General features: G+C 46.7%; 2 protein-coding genes across 2 annotated transcripts; both read left to right on the top strand.

Annotated features, from left to right (window-relative positions):
* The first annotated feature begins 2769 nt into the window (after nucleotides 1-2769).
* Nucleotides 2770-7569, top strand: ASIP (agouti signaling protein). Its single transcript, XM_077110967.1, has 3 exons — nucleotides 2770-2929; nucleotides 4963-5027; nucleotides 7393-7569. The coding sequence occupies exons 1-3, from the start codon at nucleotides 2770-2772 to the stop codon at nucleotides 7567-7569; spliced, it is 402 nt and encodes a 133-aa protein (XP_076967082.1).
* Nucleotides 7570-10834: 3265 nt separating this feature from the next.
* Nucleotides 10835-17273, top strand: LOC143642437 (uncharacterized). Its single transcript, XM_077110814.1, has 2 exons — nucleotides 10835-14410; nucleotides 14713-17273. The coding sequence occupies exons 1-2, from the start codon at nucleotides 13414-13416 to the stop codon at nucleotides 15336-15338; spliced, it is 1623 nt and encodes a 540-aa protein (XP_076966929.1). The 5' UTR covers nucleotides 10835-13413; the 3' UTR covers nucleotides 15339-17273.
* The last annotated feature ends 3521 nt before the right edge of the window (nucleotides 17274-20794 follow it).

The raw sequence follows: 20794 nt of genomic DNA, 5'->3' as shown, positions 1-20794 counted from the left end.
AAGAGACACTGCCATGTGCATTGCTATATGACAGAAAAGCCAAGGAACCCCAAAGATTGCAGACCAGCCAGCAGATATTGACTCCAGGGGTCAGTAAGTCCTCTAGCCTCTGAAACTGTCAGCCAGTAAATTCCTCTTGTCAAGCCGACCTGTTGTGTATTTGTTTTATCAGATAAGAAACTAAAGCACCATGTATATGTTTGGTTCCGAAAAACTAATCAGGGAAGAGCCTTCCTCCATCACTACTAGAACTATATGTCAGTTTTACCCTAATTATGCTATAGTCTAAAGCTGCTCCTCTCTCTGTGTTGGACCCCAACAATGCCTCTGGACGCCTTTCTCCTACACAGGGATGAACTTCACTCAGACCTCCAGGTCCCTGGTGATTGGTACTGGGGTGGGTTGCTAGAAGGTTCTACCAACTTGCTGGCTTCCCAGTACTATCAGCAAAGCTGCAAGCCGTCAGAGTTATATTTCATTAATGCCTGGTATTGTTAGCTGATAATATTTACTGTCTTCCACAAGACTCTGCTGCCTTCCCCTCTTAATCAGTTCTCATCTCTCACCAACCTCTGACTCAGTAGATGGTTAGCCATCCCCCATTACTGGGAGATTGTAATCCTTTGCTTTGGGGGCCAAGGGTCAAGCCTTGGCCGAGGGGATTCACTGTCTCTTCACCTTACCCTGCTCTGGGATGTTATGGGGGCTGATGTCTCCCCTCTTCCCTCAATCAGAGGAATGAACATGTGCACACACTCATACACACACATCGGTAAGATTCCTGGGGCATACAAAACCAACTGCACTTACCTATGACTTTTCATGCCCTTTTTTCCAGAACTTAGTGAGATTTAATCACACTGCTACATATGTAAACCCCCAACTCTTAGGGACAAACAAAACAAGCAGCCATTATAAAATCTCTCCTTATGCAACTTTAAACTGCCCCAATGGAACCATGCCCAGGAGACAATAATCAGAAATTATGAATCCATAGAATTTTAGAATAGAGCCTTTCATTCATTAAACAAATCCTTATCGAGTTTCTACTCTTGCCTCATATTCAGTACTTAGTCATGGAGCCCTTTTCCCTCATTTTACAAATGAGAAAGCTAAGGCCTGGATGGGCTCAGGGTCACAAGTCACTTAAATGGCAGGTGCAGCACAGTGATTTGACATCCCTTTCTGGATTCTTTCTATCCATCATGCTGAAGAAAAGCTCCTCATAAGTGTTAAGCAATAACTTAAAGCACATGATGAGTTTAAGAGGAAGAATTATTATCAGTAATATCACAGGGCTTGAGGAGATGCTTTAGGTTCCTCCCCCTACACAGCCAAGATGGGAACTGCCTGAGAAATCTCTGTATTGCCACTTTCTGTTTTACATATTGGCATTCTTCAAGTCAGGGTTTATTTGAAGAAAGAGTTTCCCTGCTGAATGTATGCAAACCTGATCCAGGCCCTCCTCCTCATTTTATCAAGAAGGAGATTGGAGCTCAGGAAAAAAGAATGGATTTTCCCAAAGTCATGCATTTTACTGATGATTGAACCAAGGAAAGAATCCAGAGGTCCTGTTTCCCAGCTCCCAGCCCATTGCTCATTTCAATGGCTCACTACCAGGCTTTGAGAAAGAAAACTGGTGGCCAGTCAATGACAGACAAATGCCCAAAAGACAAAAGGATCTGAAGAAATCAGAACTGGCTTCAGAGCTGAGAGGAACAGAGGATGGGCTTCAAAAGAAAGACTCTCCCCCAACTTCAGGAAGCTTTGAATGAGGGTGAGGGACTGGCTATTTGAGTTCCCTCCTCCTAGAATATACAGCTGACATGCAGAACATTTTGTCCTCACCCAAGTTGAGGGCTGGGAGGAACAGACTAGACATGGGCCAAACCACTGTAAGTGGAGCCCAGGGATGGGCAGGGCCAACATCAACAGACTGCTTTTTTCCTTTTCTCTCCTGCAGTGCCATATGGCTAGGGTAGGGGCAGGGAACCTTAGACAAGCAGCTTCAGTCTTTTTCCCAGACCAGAGAGAACATGGACGTGGTAGGTCAGGGGTAGTTGTCTTGCACTCAGAAAAGATGAAGATGTACTTACAGCTGGGAACCATGATGGAGCCAAACCCAGGCATTCAAGGGAAGAAATCCATTCAAGGGTCTATATGCTTCCAGCAAAATCCAGTTGATAAATAGATAGAAAAATGAGTAAATCCAGTTAACCCATGCTAGCAGGTCTATTTACCCTCCTAACACGAACCATACCTGCTATCCATTCCCTCTGGACATGGGAATATAGTGTATAAGATGACTTGTTGGGATTGTCTGAAGGATCCATCCATCTCCCATCTTTCTCACTGTCTTACTATTAGCCTTGTTGTGTACACCATGATAACCCCTGCCACTCTGAGGTCCCTCTAAAGCCACTATTAGAGGACCTTTCACCATTTCTGTCCATGTCTAGGGTCTCCTGGGCCACTGACTTTTAAATAACCAAAATCACTATCTTCCCTTCGGACAGCGGTGACCAGTGTAGTGCCTTCCTTTTCTCTTTTCTTCAGTCTTCCTCCCTTCCTTGTCTTTCTCTTTTCCTCTTCTCATTTCTCCTTTCCTCTCTTCTTCCCTTTCTTGTCCTCTAACTCCATGGACACTTGTTGAACGGGGTCAGAGGACTAGCTCAAGGAAACCCAAAGAAAGCAGGAGAGCACCTCCTCCAGCCACTACCCTCAGCCACCCACCTGACTGCCTTCCCTGTTCCACTCAGGCCTCCTAGAATGGATGTCACCCGCGTGCTCCTGGCCATCCTGTTGGTCTGCCTGTGCTTCCTTGCTACCTACAGCCACCTGGCACCCGAGGAGAAACCCAAAGATGATGAAAGCCTGAGGAGCAACTCCTCCATGAACCTACTGGATTTCCCTTATGTCTCTGTCGTGGGTAAGAAGGCTGATCTGGGGCCCAGCTCCTGGGCTTTGGCCCATGAAAGGAAAAGGGGCTGCAGGATGTCAAGCCTACTCCCCATTCTGATACCAGGCCCCACTGCCAAGGGGTCAGGGCTTCCTCTTGCTCATTCTGTGAAATAATCTTGAGGGAATCAAGTATTCCTTGACTTTTTGGTTTGGGGAAGCCCTGCATACCAAGCCACCCATCTAATATTCAGTTTAGTAAAAGGCTCTGAGAAAGTCTGTAGTTAAGGCACTTCGTGAACTTGGTGCAACTTAGCATTTCTGAAACTTATTGAATCACAGTACCCCTATCAACAGTAATATATTTTAAGAAATACTGCAGAGGGGGGTACGAAGGTAGTTCAGTGGTAGAATTCGCACCTGCCATATGGGAGACCCAAGTTCCATTTCCAGTCCATGCATTTCCCAAAAAAATAAACAAACAAGCAAAACAAACAACAAACAAAAATTCAACGAATGGTGCTACAATAACGGGATACTCAGATGCAATAATAATGAACTGTGACCCTACCATTCAGCATTAAAAAATAAAGAAATACTGCAGAATATAACCAAATCAGGGATGAACCAGTCCTCTCATGCCAGGGTTGGTAATAACTACTCAAGGGAAATTATTAGTGGCATTAGACCCTGGCATTGGAGATCTTCTGGTTTAACTTCACTTGATAATAGTAATAACATACATACTGTGTGCTATACTCTGTGCTTATTTATCCCATTCATTCTTCATTTAATCTTCAAACAATCCTGTGAGGTGAGTACTATTTTTAATTCATATTTCACAGGGTTTAGGAAATAGAGACTTACATAACTAACATACATAAAATCACAATCAGGTGGCAGAGCTGGAATTCAAACTCAGGTGTTTAACTCCAGAACCTAAACTCAAAACTAATATTCCTTTCTGCCTTGCCTCTCACTAGGAAAAGAGGATATTCTGAACATATCAGAGAAGGGGGGATTCAAGCTTTATTGACCACCTTTGTGTGACAGTCTTTTCACTTTATAATATTCAATTGCAAAGATCGCAGATGAGAAAACTGAGTCTTAAGGTTGTTATGTCAGATTCTAATCAGGTCTGCCTGCCTCCAAAGCACTTGAAAGGGAAAGTAGGAATACAGGAAACTCAGGTCCATTCACATATGTTGGATTTCAGAAGAATTCTAAGAGCAAAAGGAACTCTTAATGCAGAGCTCCGTCAGTCCCTCCTGAGTGTCCTGGGCAGGTCCAAGGACCCAGATATGCACCAATTGCCATACTAGCTGGTATTGTATCCTCCAGACAGCACTGCTGCTAGCACCCTTCCCTGCCAGCGTCTCACCCTGCCTGATGCACGCACCTGCACATCAAAGGAGAATACCTCAGCAATCTACCATACCCTAAACCAACAAACCCCCATCCAATCAAGGGAGAGCACACCACCTAGTGGGCACCCTCCCCTCCTGGTATCACTTTTTTAAGATTCAACTCCCAGAACAAAGAGCCAGAGCCATTTCCCTAACTTCCGCAGACCTTTGTGTCGGTAGCTCTTTTCTGCTTCTTCCTGCCTTCTCTTCCTCAATAAATCTGTTAAGCTTTGACTCTCTGTCTCGTGCAGAATCCTTAACAACTCCGTGCCTACCAATGCACTTAACACTGAGTCCATTTTCAGAGCATCATAATTCTCTTTCCCCTGCCAGCCTGGAGTCTAGAGAACGGGCTCCTGAGGTGGCTGTGAGTGACCCAGGACCAATGACCTCAAGAGACCAGGCCCCCCATAGATGTCACAGGGGCCTTGTGCCCATTTGCATTCTCTCAGGTGCCACTTTGCTGTCAGTCCCTGGCTCCCGGTCAACAGACAGGCTGACAAGAACCTGCTGTCCTGAGTCCCAAGATGTGATTCAACCAGCCATCTCCACCCCCTCACCACCTTGGATTTCCCAGAGCCCCCTCCCTGCTGCCCATTTGCCTCACCTCAGGTCTCCTAAAAACATAAGACTTTGCTCCTTCTGTCTCTCTTTGAAGCGCTGAACAAGAAACCCAAAAACATCAGCAGGAAAGACGCTGAAAAGAAGAAGATCTCGTCCAAGGTAGGCTAGAAGTTTTCTTTGTGGGGGTTAGATAGGCCTTAAAAGGGGAGGGCTGGGCGGGCAACAGGGGCTCAGTGGCAGAGTTCTCAGCTGCTGAGCCGGAGACCTAGGTTTGATTCCCTGTGCCTGCCCGTGAGAAAAAAAAGGGGGTGGGGTGGAGGCGGCTCCCAAGCTTTCACTGGCAATTAAATGAAAGATTTTCCAGGCCTATCTTAACAACAATAACAAAAAAGCAGACTTCTTGTTCTACAGTCCTGAGTCAGATCTTCCAAAGAAAGCCCATGGGACTGAGGCTTACTGAACAAAATAGCTTAGCTGCTAAAAAATATCTTCCTATATTAAATAACCTCCTGCCTGAAATTTCCCCATTCCTCATTCTTTTAGATTAATGCAATATTTCTCAAACCTCAGTCATTTCAGAACCAATTTCACTACTTTTGCCAAATCTGAGTTTCACCTATTTAATATTTTTATTTAAAATTAAAACTTTAAAAAATTGTATCACTATGATAAACAGAAAACTAGTATTACTGCTATAAATAGAAGGTAGTCCAAAAATTAAGTAAAATTAAACTAGAACAGTGTTAGTGAATTCTAGCTGGGCCATGTTGCCTACCGAAGGCTCTAAATCTGAAATCTTTTCTCTCTGTGTGTTAAAAGGCAGATTGGCAAGTGTTGGAGAGGCATTAGCAAGGTATTAGCACCAAATTCAGCCTTTCAAAGAGAAAGAAATTGAAAAAAGAATGCTCTCTCATTGTGTCACTCAGGTCATTCAGTATTTACGTACTACCTAAAATCAAACCCTCATGGCACATAGTCCCATAATTTGATAAATACTGGGATTAAGACATTGTTGAAATGTACACATTGTTTCTGTCTTAGTGTGCCTCCGTTTACCAGATCATCTGTAACCAGAGCAAGAAGCACTGAACCAGACATTGGGAGATAGGACCTGGCAACTGTGAGCCCTTGACAAAAGTCACAGTCTCTGCTCCCCTCTGGGCCTGTTGCTCTAGCTGTGCAGTGAACAGGCAGCTCAGATGATTGGAAAGTATATATTTACATGCTAGGTACTGGGAATATAGTAGAGGGATATATCCATACTCTTGTGGAATTTACATCTTTCTGGGAAAAACAGGTGAGCAATTAAACCAATAAATATATAAGATAAATTCAGGTGATGATAAACACTGTGAAGGGATTAAAGCATGGTGAGGAGACAGCGAGCACAGGAAGGTCAGGGAAGGGCCTCTCTAAGAAAGCAGCACGTCGGACTGTAAAACTCAGAATCTAAAGCAGCCATGTCCAACCGAAATACAATGTGAACCACATACGTAATTTAATATTTTTCTCAAAAATATTTTCACTTCAACACAGAATCAATATACAAATGTATTCATGAGATAGTTTACATTTTCTGGTATTAAGTCTTTGAACTCTGGTGGGTATTTTACTCTAACAGAGCATCAATTCTGACACTAAATTTTCAACAAAGTATAAGTTCGTCCTATCCAAACAATTAAGTTGCCTTTAACAGAAAACATATATATATATACACTCTACACTGCTTCAGACTAAGTTTTTCAATTAAAACTGAAATTTGAAAATTCAGTTCCCCAGTTGCACCAGACAGATTTTAAGTTCTCAGTGGTCTCATACGGTTAGGGACTACCTGCTTTGAACAGAGCAAAGAACGTCCCCAGAAAGGGGAGTCGGAAGTTCAAAGGCCCTGCAGCAGGAACTCATTTGCTGTGTTCAGTGCACAGAAAGGCCAGTGGGCCAGTGTGGTAACGTAGACAGTTGGGAGAGATAGGCAGGAGCCAAGTAGTTTGTTTCTTTCGTAGGGCCAAGAGAAGCCGCTGGAGTTCGGGGGTTAAGGGGGCAGGGGAAGCAGGGCTTTGAGCAGGAGTGGGTGTGATCACAGGTCTTCTAGTGGTCCCTTTGATCCGTTAGAGAACAGACTATAGGGGCAGAGCTGCAGACGGGAGGTGGTGGCCTGGCCTAGGGTAGTGGGACTGGAGAAATAGGTGGGCTCCGGATCTATTGTGAAGGCAGAGCCGACAGGAATTGCGGATAGAGTAGTTAACGGCTGTAGACTTGAATGGGGACTCCTGGGGTAAAAAGAAGGCGGAGCCTGGTAAGTTTTGATGGGGAGGGAAGCGGGGAGGTGGGGGGGGACATGATTTGAGGGAGCCGGCAAGGACCTGCTGGGGTGCCCTGTGGGCATGAGTCGAGAGGGCGGTGGCAGCCGGGTGGGGGTGTCCGGCCCGGGGTCTCCACACAGACCAAGGGGCTCCCAGGCAGCGGCGGGGACGGGTGGAACCCGAAGTGGTCGGCTCGGGCAGCCCCGGCGTTTCCCCCGCAGATACAGACTTCGGCGAAGAAGGTGGCGCAGCCCCGGTCCCCACGGCCAGCCCCCTGCGTGGCCACTCGTTACAGCTGCAAGCCGCCAGCACCCGCCTGCTGCGACCCGTGCGCCTCCTGCCTGTGCCGCCTATTCCGCAGCGTCTGCTCCTGCCGCGTGCTCAACCGCGAATGCTGAGGACGCCCGGCCTCTCCGCATCCGCGGAAAGAGGTGGATCGGCGGGGAGGGGCGGGGCCTCCAGGAGGCGGGGCTCACGGGGGCGGGGCTCCCAGGGGCGGGGCGCGGCGGGGGTAGGTGTGGCTTCGAGAGCCGAGCTTGGGCGTGCCGGTGGGGTTGGGGCGGAGCTTTGAAGAGGAGGGGCTTCAAGGGGAGCGCTTGGGCTAAAATCTAAATACATGCAGGCTGCTCGAAGGTGTGTGATTGTTTCTTTAAAGGCTTCCTTTACCTCCGCGGAGCCGTCGTCACCGCGTGAAGCCCCGCGGACTGTGGCTGCGCGCAGGGGTAATCGCCTCTCCGCATTCAGCCACCCGGGTCACTGCCACCTCCTGTTTTTAAGTCTGGGAACACCCGAGGTTGCCTCCAAAACCAGAGAATGCAGACCAGCCGGGCAGAAGGCAACCGTGAAGGAACCTTTCAGTCTTTCACTTTTATCCTCCTAAGATGCCCCGCCCCCGGTAAAAAAAAAAAAAAAAAAAAAGAAATCCTCCTGCGCCCCCCTTCCCGCCCCCATACAATCTCACTGAACTGTCAGTTCCAGAGGGTCTACACTATGGGCATGAAGACTGAGGTGGCAGGTTAGAAGGGGCATTGCCTGGGTTCCTACAACCTTAAAAGTCTGGGCTGAGGAGCCTAGGGCCTCAGTTCTCTCCCAAACAAAGGTGCCGCTTTTGTCCACTCCTTTCTCCCCCGGAGGTTCTCAGGGCTGCTGAGGCCTGAGAGGAATTTCTCCCACTCCAGGCTAAATGAACACTGGTCGCTGGTCCCCAGGCTTTTTTTAAAAGCTCTGCAAGTCGAAAGTTGGGGCCCTCAAATAGGAAGCAAGGATTCAGGAGTGCTTCCTCCCCCAGCCCAGCTATGTCAGTTAGTAAGGAGGGGGGCCTGGGCTTGGGTGAGCGGGCACCAGCCTTTGTACCTGATCATGACGAAGCTGTCACCAAAAATGTTCCAAACTATTGCCTGACATTCCATCATTAGGGAGGCTCTGAATCTGTGAGAAGCTATGAGGCAGCAGCATATTTGGGAGGCGGAGCACCTAAGATACTGCTTTGGGAGGGGAGAGGAAAGAGCCAGGAGCGAAGTGTGTGAAGAAGGGCCAGTCAGGCTAGGAGGTCACAAGGAAACACCCAGTGCTTCAGGGGAAGGGCTCCATACCACCTCATCTATTTCCATTAGTTGGCCTGGGGCATCCCTGCTGGTAGGGAGAAAAGCTAAGATGCCACCTATCAGTGCACTCGAGCAGCTCTTCCCTGAGGAATGTCCAGCCAAGAGGGAGGAAACTGCAAACAAAGGTGGTACCAGAAGAGATTCTAGAGAGAGACAATGAGACCGAAAAATGGGAAGCAGTCACTCAGCCCTGGTAACCACCATGTATCTGTTCCTTGGGGTAAGGACAGTGGGGCTAACCCACTTGCTCACTAGGCAAACTTCCCTCTTTCAAATCCCTTTGAACTTCCCCCTTTCCAAGCACATTTTCCCAGCTTAGACCCTGTAGTATGGAACAGCCAGTATGGAATCAATGAAGCAAGCACCAGACCCCAGACTGGATAGTTTCCCAGAGAGAGCTGTAACCACCAAGTCAGAGTACAAGAAGAGAAGATGGCTAGGCTGTCAACACAGTTCTCCCCACTAGGCAAGTTTCTTTCTGGGCTTCCATTTACTTGTCTATAAAATGAGAAATAATCATTCCTGCTATTCTGGTTATAAATTCAAGATATTGTCGATTCTCTGTGCCTCGGCGCAAGAAAAACACGTGCACTCTGGGCATGAAGACTGAGGAAGAGAAAAACCTCCAGCTGCTTGTTTTGTTTTCTGTCATTTAGGCTGCAGACCCACAGGGCAAGAACCTTTTGTTCTTTGTACCACAGCTGCTGCCAAGTAAATGTCATCAGTAAAGAGAATAGTGGGAACATACTGCAGCCACTACTCCTGTGTTTTCCAGATATTGTTCAGCAAACAAGCACTATTTGGCTCCTAGGAGTGAGGCCAAGGGTGCAAAACCAATGACTCAGTCTATTAGTGACAAAGCTACTTGGTTGCTAGGTCCGGACAATCACATGGAAGACCAACCCATTCATTCATTCATTCAGCAGATGTGTGCTAGGCACCTACTGTGTGCCAGGCATTGTGCTGGAAGCTGTGAAGGCTGCAGAGAACAAGCCCAATACGGCTTTCCTGACACAGTTTATGGTTCAGAGGGACTTGTCAGAGGCTAGAACCATTGTTATCATCTGTTGTCTACTCTCTTAGATCCTGAAATTCCTCCCCAAACCCCAGGATGCTTAGAGCATGGCTCTGTGCCTCTGCAAAATTCTGCCTGGGTGACCAGAATCGAAACTCACATTTGTGGCTCAAAGTTGCAGTTCCAGCATTATGAAAAACTGGAAACCCCACAAACACACCTCTACCACCTTTATTCATTCTCTGTCTCTCTCTCTTTTTGCCATACAGGCAAAGGAGTGAACACTGTCCTAGAAAAATTTGATCTACCTTTTTACACCACAACCAATATACTTTTCCATACGTGAAATAAGAAATAAGCCAGCAAGTCTCCCTCCCTCCCACTGTGGCTATTGATTCAGGATCATTTCTTTCTGTAGGTATGGCCTTAAACCTGTGCCCTGTTCAGTCCGAGTTTTTTCTTTGTGTGCAAAAGAAACAACTCTGGCTAGCCTAAGGGGGAGAACAAAAAAGTGTGTGTGTGTGTGTGTGGGAGAGAAGTCCTACTAGAGGTCTGGAGACCTCACAGAATTAAAGGAATGGTAACACAAGAGGCATGAAAAAGGACAGGACCCTGAGGGACACTAGAGTGAGGTCACAGAAGCCAATGGACAGTCACTACAGGGTGAGGCCGTGGGACTAAATCAGCTCCAAACACCTCAGTTCCTGCATTAAGCAATTCACATTTCAAATTCCCAAATAATTTGAATGACCTGACTTGATATCCAGGAAATGTCCATCTTGGTTGGCATTCCCACAAACGTCTGTTGGTAATTTGGAGGGGTGATTCTCCAAGGGAAAATCAAAGAGCTGTTACCAGAAAAAGCTTCTGCAACATAATCTGAGTCACTGGTTTTTAGACTTTTTCCTCAGTTGAAATTTTAAGGGGCAACCTCATTATATACTACATGTTGAAGCAGTTTTAAATTAGTATAATTTTATAATGACACACACAACAATTTTAAATCAGGGATTAGAGATTAAGAAGTTGCCCTCATATTGTAAAAGGGAATTTTACAAAGCTTAACAGTAGCTAATTTTTCCTGCTTAATTTAGCTATTTACATATATTTTAGCTTCTGAAATATCCAGCAAAAGCATTTGTGTCATTTTATATTCACGGCTATGCATTTGGTGTGAGTTAAGAATTATAAAGAAAAGAATTATGGGCCCCATCAGGCTGAAGATAAACAATCCTGGCGCCAAGGTTACTTGTTGTAAAACTGTTAAGAAATGCTTATTGTAAAACTGTTCTTATCTGCTTTTTTGCAAAACAGCACCTGTGACCCATGCTCAACCCCCACCCCCCTCATCTTACCCTTTAAAAAGCTTTTGCAAACTTAAGTTCGGGGCTCTCTGTTCCTGCGTGTTCAGGGAGCCCTACACATGTGTGGAAAATAAACCCCTTGCATGTTGCATGAGAGAACGTCTCTTGGAGTCCTCCTTTGCGTGGCAAAACTCTCGGATTCTCAAATTCTTACATTTGGAGGTTCCACCAAGATCGGCTCTTCGTAAGGGGAGGCTCCAACAGCTCTTTCTCTCGGGGTAAGTGAGGCCTTTTTGTCTGAAGTGCGATCGCTTAGTCTGTCAGACTGGCAGTGACTGTCGGAGAGTCGCGTGAGCACTCCCCGACCGCAACCGACAGACGTGTCCGGGGTTGCAGGTCACTCTCCCGAGGGACGCCTCGGGATTGGGGGACCTCCGGGGACGCCTGGAGGCTTCCTACAGGGCCGACTCTGATTCTGTTTCCCTTCTGATGGGGGAAACTTGATCACAGTCATCAGGCCAGTCTGAGCTGTGTCTCTGAAACTGTGTAAACGTGGTGTGCCGGTTCTGTGTGTGTCTGTCTGTATTTGTGTGTTGGGAATTGTTTTTGTTTTACCGAAGATGGGTCAGAGAATGTCGACTCCACTTTCTCTGACCTTAAGACACTGGTCTGAGGTCAGGAAAAGAGGTCAGAATCTATCTCTTATTATATATATATTAAAAAAAAAGGCAAATGGCAGACGTTCTGCTCGGCCGGGTGGCCCTCTTTTAACGTGGAATGGCCTTGTGAAGGAGCTTTTCATCTACCCTTGATTCAGGCCGTCAAGTCAGTCATCTTCCGCCCTGACCCGTATGGCCACCCGGACCAGCAGCCCTACATCATGGTGTGGCAGGACCTGTGTGAAAACCCACCTCCGTGGATAAAGCCGTTTCTTACTCCTCTTGGTCAACATGACTCTCCCTCTGTACTTCCAATCAAGGAGCCGGGTCCTTCTCAAGCTCCGAAACTCTATCCTTCTTTGCCTCCTGCAGTCCTACCGGAATCCCAATCGGATCTACTCCTCTTCGAAGCAGGTCCTTCTTCCCCTCCTCCCTACCCTTCAGCTCCGGTACAGGACCCCCCTTCTCTCAGCTCACCTTCTCCCTCCTCTAGTTCTCTCTCCCCGCTCTCTTCCATTTCCTCTTCACAGGTTCACCAAGAGACAATCCCAGATGAACCAGGACCGGCACATAGTACACAAAGCAGACGAGCACTAAGCCCATCTGATGTGGCGGTCACTCTCCCCCTCAGACCGTACGAGCCTCCAGTGGATGATGGACATGGAGGAGAAATGCCCGCTCTACAATACTGGCCCTTTTCCTCCTCTGACTTATATAACTGAAAAAATAATAACCCTCCTTTTTCCGAGGCTCCCACTAGGCTGACTGGATTGGTGGAGTCCCTTATGTTCTCTCACCAGCCCACTTGAGATGATTGTCAACAACTCCTGGGGACTCTCTTCACCACAGAGGAGCGAGACCGAATCCTACCGGAAGCCAGGAAGCAAGTTCCTGGACAAGACGGGAGACCCACCCAACTCCAGCATGTCATCGATGATCGGTTCCCGCTGCGCCACCCTAAGTGGGACCCGAACACCCCTGAAGGTAGGGAGCATCTGTCCATCTATCGCCAGACTCTAGTAGCGGGTCTCCGAGCAGCCGCACGCCGCCCACCAATTTGGCCAAGGTAAGAGGGGTTATTCAGGGAGCGGACGAATCGCCCTCAGTCTTTTTAGAAAAACTAATGGAAGCATACCGTAGGTATACTCCCTTTAACCCTCAATCAGAGGATCAAAGAGCCTCAGTGGCCATGGCCTTTATCGGCCAATCAGCTCCAGACATTAGACGCAAGCTGCAGCGCTTAGACGGGTTGCAGGACCTAGCCTTGCGAGATGTAATCAAAGAAGCTGAAAAAATGTTTTATAAGAGAGAGGAAAAAGAGTTGGTAACAGAGAAAAGGAGAACGAAAAAAAATTATCAAAGATCCTGGCCACAGTAGTTGAAAGAAACACTGAAGGTAGAGGACGAGCTGGAGAAAATCCCTCGGGCCGGCGTTATCATACCCCTCTTAATCCAGACCAATGCGCCTACTGCAAAGAAACTGGGCACTGGGCCAAAAACTGTCCAAAAAAAACGGAGGGGTACTAGGCCCCCAAATTGGCAACAGCCGGCCACGTTGGCTCTAGAAAGTGAAGACTAGGGGAGTCAGGGCTTGGCACCCCTCCCCGAGCTCAGGGTAAAATTTAATGTGGAAGGGGTACCAATTAATTTTGGAGTCGACATGGGAGCAGTAATATCGGCCCTCCAAGAACCTATAGGCCCGCTCTCTACAAAAAAGTCCTTGGTGCGGGGAGCAAATGGCAGTCGCTACTGCACCTGGACTACCAAAAGAACCATGGACCTGGGGAAGGGGAAGCTTCAACACTCCTTCCTAGTTATCCCTGAGTGCCCTGCCCCGCTTATGGGAAGAGACTTGTTAACTAAACTAAGGGCGAGAATCACCTTCAATCCTAAGGGGCCAAAGGTGAAATTTTTAAACCCGCTAGTAAGCCAACCTGTAATAACTGCCCTCACCTTGCCAGTCGAAGAAGAATATCAGCTGTATATAAAACCAGAACAGCTCCGCAGTTTTATTCCTCAGGCCTGGCTTGAAGAATTCCCTAATTCCTGGGCAGAAGTTGCCGGGTTAGGGTTGGCAGTCAATCAGCCCCCAGTAGTAGTGACCCTAAAGCCCACCGCCTCTCCAATTCGGGTAAAGCAATACTACTTAAGCAAGGAAGCCCGGGAAGGAATCAAGCCCCATATAGAGAAATTCCTTGGCTTGGGTGTACTTAAGCCCTGTCAATCAGCCTGGAACACTCCCTTATTGCCGGTCAAAAAGCCAGAGACTAGAGACTATAGACCGGTGCAAGATTTACAGGAAATAAATAGCAGAGTGCAGGATATACATCCTACGGTGCCAAATCCCTATAACCTGCTCAGCACTCTCCTTCCTGAAAAGACTTGGTATACTGTGCTTAATCTAAAAGATGCTTTCTTCTGCCTGCCCTTGCATAAGGACAGCCAACCCTTATTCGCTTTCAAGTGGATCGATCCAGAGACGGGATCCTCGAACCAACTGACTTGGACACGCTTGCCCCAGGGGTTCAAAAACTCCCCCACCATTTTTGATGAAGCTCTTCATAAAGACTTAAGCTCCTTCAGAATTCAGCATCCCAGAGTCACCTTGCTACAATATGTGGATGACTTACTGTTGGCAGCAGACACTAAGGAGGACTGTGAGTATGAAACCCGAAAATTGTTAAATAAGCTAGCCGCACTGGGGTACCGAGCCTTGGCCAAAAAGGCCCATATCTGTAAAAGGGAAATAATCTTCCTGGGATATACTCTTAAGAATGGAAAGCGATGGCTCACCGAGGCTAGAAGGAAAACTGTAACACAAATACCCCCGCCCACGACCCGAAAGCAGCTACGAGAGTTCTTAGGGACAGCGGGATTCTGCCGGTTGTGAATCCCAGAGTTTGCAGCCCTTGCTGCCCCATTATACCCCTTGCTGCCCCATTATACCCCTTGCTCAAAGGGAGCGCTGATTTCCAGTGGGGAATAGCACAGCAGGAAGCCTTCGACAGCATTAAGAAAGCGCTCCTGTCAGCTCCAGCTTTAACCCTCCCAGACGTGAATAAACCTTTCACGCTCTACATAGAAGAAAGGAAAGGCGTGGCTAGACGGGTCCTAACACAGGCTTTAGGCCCCTGGAAAAGACCGGTGGCCTATCTGTCCAAGCGATTAAATTCAGTTGCCAGCGGATGGCCACGCTGTCTCAAGGCCATCGCGGCAGCTGCCCTCCTGGCAAAAGACGCAGACAAACTCACTCTAGGACAGAAGCTGACCATAATAGCCCCTCACGCCCTGGAAAGCATAATCCACCAGCCTCCAGATAGATGGATGTCAAATGCCAGAATTACCCACTATCAGAGCATCCTCCTAGACAAGGACAGGGTGACTTTTGGGGCCCCGTCAGCTTTAAACCCCGCTACCCTGCTCCCGGACGAGACCGCAGGACCTGTGCAGCACACTTGCCAAGAGATATTAGCTGAAGAGACCGGAATCCGCAGAGACTTAAAAGACCAATCATTGCCTAACTCGGAGGTAACCTGGTTTTCGGATGGAAGCAGCTTTCTCCAACACGGTAAGAGACGAGCGTGAGCGGTGGTAGTCAGTGGGACAAAAGTTATTTGATCATCTAGCCTCCCGGAGGGAACATCTGCCCAAAAGGCTGAACTAATTGCCCTCACAAAAGCTCTAAAATTAGCAAAAGAAAAGCGAGCAACTATCTATACAGATAGCCGTTCTGCCTTTGCTACTGCCCACGTACATGGGGCAATTTACCAACAAAGAGGGCTATTAACCTCAGCTGGTAAAAAAAATCAAACACAAAGAGGTTCTGACCCAATAACCCTGGGTAATAAGCAAGCAGATGAAGAAGCAAAAGCGGCAGCATTAAGGGACCTTATAAACTTGGTCCTAGTAACCAAAGAAAACCAGCAACCCCCTGAAACACTATCTGAAGTTGCACCCCTAGGAGAATCGGAAGCCCTAGCTTACATACAGCAGGTCCACCAGCTCACTCACCTGGGGACAGGGAAACTACAGCAGCTCCTGCAAGACCAGAGGGAATTGTACCCTCTGGCAGCCTCAAAAAGGAAAAAGCTGGCAGATCGCGTAGCTAGAAAATGTCAGGTGTGTCAAATTGTGAACGCCTACCCCACCAAAGCTCCTAACGGAAAAAGACTAAGAGGAACTCGACCTACGCAGTTCTGGGAAGTCGACTTTACTGAAATTAAACCTGCAAAATATGGACTTAAATACTTACTAGTTTTTATAGACACCTTTTCAGGATGGGTTGAAGCCTACCCAACTAAGAGAAAAACAGCCCAGGTTGTAGTCAAGAAGATTATAGAAGAAAATTTTCCCCGGTTCGGTCTACCAAAGGTAATAGGGTCAGATAACGAACCCGCATTTGTAGCCCAGGTAAGTCAGGGTGTGGCCAGGATATTGGGGATTGATTGGAAATTGCATTGCGCATACAGACCCCAAAGTTCAGGACAGGTAAAAAAATGAACAGGACAATTAAAGAGACCCTAACCAAATTAGCTTTAGAGACTGGCTTGAAAATTGGACCATGCTCCTGCCTTATGCCCTGTTCAGAGCCAGAAATACCCCCTCTGCTCTCTTGTGTAATCTAACCCCTTATAAAATCTTATATGGAGCGCCAACTCCAGTCAAGGACATGTCTTCCATTCTAGAGATTAATAGTTCCCTTCATACCCCCTTGCTTGACAGGCTGCGAGCCTTAGAAAAAGCCCAGCGGTTCCTGTGGCGGCAGCTCTCCACCTCCTACCAGCCAGGAGACAACAGAACTCTGCATCAATATCAGGTGGGAGACTTCATCTACGTCCGCTGCCACCAGGTACAGACTCTTAAACCTCGCTGGAAAGGACCGTATCAGGTACTCTTGACCACCCCCACCGCAGTCAAGGTCGATGGCATCGCATCCTGGATCCATGCGTCTCATCTCAAACTTGCGCCTTCGCCCTCTGAGTCCCAATGAAAACTGGAAAGGACTGACAATCCTCTCAAGCTGCGGGTTCGTAGGGTTACTACTCCTTCTCCTTCTTCCCCCACGGGAACCCAATTCCAACCCACATAAGCCTTGGAAATGGACAATATCCAGATGGGAAAATGGGAAGACTATAAAAACTTGGGAGGGAGCAGGGGAGCCTTCGTTCCTGGTACCCCCTTGTAATCTTACCACTCTGGGGGTAACTGTCGCTGCCGGTATAGGCAAAGGGACTGCTGCCATTGTACGTAGCAATCAACAAACCAGTCAATTACAAGCCGCGATAAATCAAAACTTAAAAAAAATAGAAAAATCTGTCTCAGCCCTTCAGAACTCTCTAACCTCCCTTTCAGAAGTAATTCTGCAGAATAAGCGGGAACTTGGCTTACTTTTCCTTAAAGAGGGGAAACTATGTGCAGCTTTAAAAGAACAGTGTTGTTTCTATGTGGATCACTCTGGTATTGTTAAAAAGTCCATGACAAAACTCAGAGAGCGCCTTCGTGAAAGACCAAAAAAAAAAAAAAAAAAAAAAGAGGCGCAACAGGGATGGTTTAAATCTTGGTTTACTAAGTCCCCCTGGTTAACGACGCTATTATTTGCTCGACGCTATTATTTGCTCTCGTTGGGCCTTTAATTGTGTTACTTTTAATAATAACTATAGGACCATGTATTCTAAATAAAATTATACAGTTTTTACAGGGGCAGATTGAAAATGTCAAATTAATGCTCATCAAACAACAGTTCTCAGTGTTAAATAATCCAGAAAATCTCTAAGATTAGAGATATATACGAAAAGGAGTGGGGAATGTAAAAGGGAATTTTACAAAGCTTAACAGTAGCTAATTTTTCCTGCTTAATTTAGCTATTTACATATATTTTAGCTTCTGAAATATCCAGCAAAAGCATTTGTGTCATTTTATATTCACGGCTATGCATTTGGTGTGAGTTAAGAATTATAAAGAAAAGAATTATGGGCCCCATCAGGCTGAAGATAAACAATCCTGGCGCCAAGGTTACTTGTTGTAAAACTGTTAAGAAATGCTTATTGTAAAACTGTTCTTATCTGCTTTTTTGCAAAACAGCACCTGTGACCCATGCTCAACCCCCACCCCCCTCATCTTACCCTTTAAAAAGCTTTTGCAAACTTAAGTTCGGGGCTCTCTGTTCCTGCGTGTTCAGGGAGCCCTACACATGTGTGGAAAATAAACCCCTTGCATGTTGCATGAGAGAACGTCTCTTGGAGTCCTCCTTTGCGTGGCAAAACTCTCGGATTCTCAAATTCTTACAATATATCAGTCTCAGCAACCAGTTTATTTTTGTCTTTTGCTTTGGTTTCACAGTACAGAGAAAGACCTAATTCACACGAAAAATTTGTTCCAGAAAGGTTTAATAGCTTGCCCTGTGACCTCAAAACAGTTTTCTACTAAACAGAAACAGCAAGATCAAAATCTGGTCCAGATGGTGTCCGATGTGTTAAAGTTTGGTGCATAGCACATTTAAATGTTCATATTTTTATTGCATCTTTAAAGAGGCTTCAATGCTTTTAAAAGAAATTGAGGTTTATGTTTCCACAGGAGGGAATATACTTCAAAACCACTACACTAAAGGGTAGCAGGGTCTCAGAGCCTCAAACAGGGCTGGGGAAGCGGAGACAGAGGTGAGGTGCTAGGTCCTGTTTTCCCCACTCATAACCCTATGAGGCTGGTATATTACTTCTGCTTGTATTATGAACCATAAATCAACCTAACTGGCTTTCATTAGAACCTTATTCTAATTGTACTATCTGTTTGAACAACCAGACTTAATGTCACCACTCTCTGTCCAAAAATTAACCCCAGGCATATAATATGAGCTTTTGAAAATAATTTATTTCCAAAGACTAATTCCCATGTGTGAAGGGGACAGTAAAGGTGAAGAAAAGAATCTGAAAGAATTGAATTAGCCAAACTATCTGTATTAAATTTCATATTAGTCTAGAGTAGACTTGTTGCCTTCTTGCTGAACCCACTGGAGGGCCTTGAGACACACCCCTGAGGATGTCTCTGAGGTTATTTCCTATCCATTGTCAGGGTCCCTGGAGCTGCTGCTCAAAGCCTGAATCCTGTGTGATCTGTGATTACCGTAATACCATACTAACTGACTATCTATTGAGCAGCTACTTCATGCCAGGCACCATACCTGGGCCACCTCATTTGCTTCTCACAGCAAACCCTTGAGGTAGTTATTATTGTAAATAAGGAGCTGGGGTTCAAAGAGGCTAAGTAATGGGCCTTAGAGCTCACATCTCAGTGCTAGGATTCAGGCCCAGCACTCCTCATTCCAAAGCCTAAGCCGTTAAGCAAGGACTTAATGAAGGGCCTTGCAAGAGCCATGGCCCAAGAGGTGCCTGCAACAGAGAATTCCCATTTGACTCCAGGGCCCACTACTGGAAGACCTTGTCAATGTCAATGCTACCCCCAGGAAGTGACCTCTCCAGCAAAGCTTCTGGAGGGCAGGGGCTGCACCTTCTTCTCTTTGGTCAGTACTTATTTAAGAGGCCACCAGGAGCATGGGGGAGGACATGGACTGAGGTCAAGGGGTTTAAATTCCCAGCCCAATTCTGCTCGTGACATGCTGTGACTTTGAGCATGTCCCTCCCATCTGAACAATAAAGGGACTGGATTAGCCTAAGACTGTACCCTGTATTCAAGGTTCATTTCCATTTCCTTTTCTTTTTCCTACAACCTTGTGCCTTCTCTGTCTTCACTACCACAGCAGGACTCTTGAAATTGCCAGAGACAACAATCCAGTTGAAACTGGCTTAAGCGAAAAAGGAATTTTGTTGTTGTTTATGGCATTAAAAAGTCCAAAGGACAATATCAAGCATGGTTGGATTCAGGTGCTCTAATGTCGTCTGGAATGTGTCACTCTATGTCACTTTCTGTCTCTCAATTGTGGCTTTATTCTCAGACAGGCTTCCCCTCGTGGGGATAAGAAGGCTACTTAAGGCTCGCATTCCTGTCAGGTTGATAACTCCATTAAAGACAGTATCTTTTCTTCATTTTCAGGACAGGTGGGTTTCTTTTACAGATAGTACCTGCTGTGCAATAAAACGGGTGAATTCTTCAATACTTGGTATGGCCTATCAGTGTTAGCATGACCTGGGAATCTGTTAGAAATACAAGTTATCAGGCCTACCCCAGACCTATTGAATCAGAAACTTTGGGGATGGGGGCCAGCAATCTGGTTTAAAAAGCCATCCAGGTATAGGTCAAGGAGACTGTAGTGGGGATACATAGAAGCCAGCAGTTATTAGGAAGTGCAGCACAGGTCCTCATAGAGACATGGGGAAGCAGTGTTCTGTTGGACACATCCTGAGTGTATGTTCCAGGGAAGACACCCCACCCCTCTGTTTCTCTCCCTAGTAATTGGGAAAGTATAAGAAAGTTAGTGGGGATTTTCATACTATTAGGGTGCCAGGCAGTATGAATTTAGGTGCCATTTATGGGAGTTGTCAGGAAGAGCTCACCGTCCAGCATTTAGGGAACTTTTGAACCCTTGTGTGATTGTAACCTCCATGGCCGGGGAGAGCAAGTTACTAGGAGGAATCCTAGTCCAAGTGCAACACTCACTTGGTCCAAGTAGTCCAGAGTAGGCTCCTGGGGTCACTCTCGGATAATTCTCTATATATGTACCATACCAGACTTCTAGTAAAAGTCCTGGGATTGAGCCTGGGGCCACCTTGAGCCATAGGCCTTACTCTTGAGCCAATCTGCAGAGTGGGGATGGTAGAGGAAATGGGTGGATGGAATAAGTTGATTGGTGAGGCCTGGACCACATGAGCACTCTGGCATGACCCTATTGCTTCAAGCAGGTTTCCTAGACTTGTCTGCTGAGGCAGTCTTGAAGGATTCTCAAGGATGAGAAGCTGTGCTCCTGAGGTTTCCTACAAGCCTCACACCCTCACAGCTGAGGTGGCCCTACTTGCTGCCTCCTACAATTCTATGTAGACCCCCATGACTCACTCCTGAATTTGTCTGTGATGCCTCCAAATTCTCCAAGG

Source organism: Tamandua tetradactyla, chromosome 1 (genome assembly GCF_023851605.1).
Source record: "Tamandua tetradactyla isolate mTamTet1 chromosome 1, mTamTet1.pri, whole genome shotgun sequence".
In the NCBI taxonomy this organism is placed as follows: Eukaryota; Metazoa; Chordata; class Mammalia; order Pilosa; family Myrmecophagidae; genus Tamandua; species Tamandua tetradactyla.
The sequence above is the reverse complement of the archived record's forward strand: the minus strand, read 5'-3'. Positions and strand labels throughout refer to the sequence as shown.

Bases quoted from the DNA above. Each gene is read 5' to 3' on its own strand.
- ASIP (XM_077110967.1), top strand. From the start codon at position 2,770: ATGGATGTCACCCGCGTGCTCCTGGCCATCCTGTTGGTCTGCCTGTGC. The intron at 2,930-4,962 runs GTAAGAAGGCTG...CTCTCTTTGAAG, and splicing joins CCCTTATGTCTCTGTCGTGG to CGCTGAACAAGAAACCCAAA. The intron at 5,028-7,392 runs GTAGGCTAGAAG...TTTCCCCCGCAG, and splicing joins AGAAGAAGATCTCGTCCAAG to ATACAGACTTCGGCGAAGAA.
- LOC143642437 (XM_077110814.1), top strand. From the start codon at position 13,414: ATGGGAGCAGTAATATCGGCCCTCCAAGAACCTATAGGCCCGCTCTCT. The intron at 14,411-14,712 runs GTGAGTATGAAA...CCTTGCTCAAAG, and splicing joins AGCAGACACTAAGGAGGACT to GGAGCGCTGATTTCCAGTGG.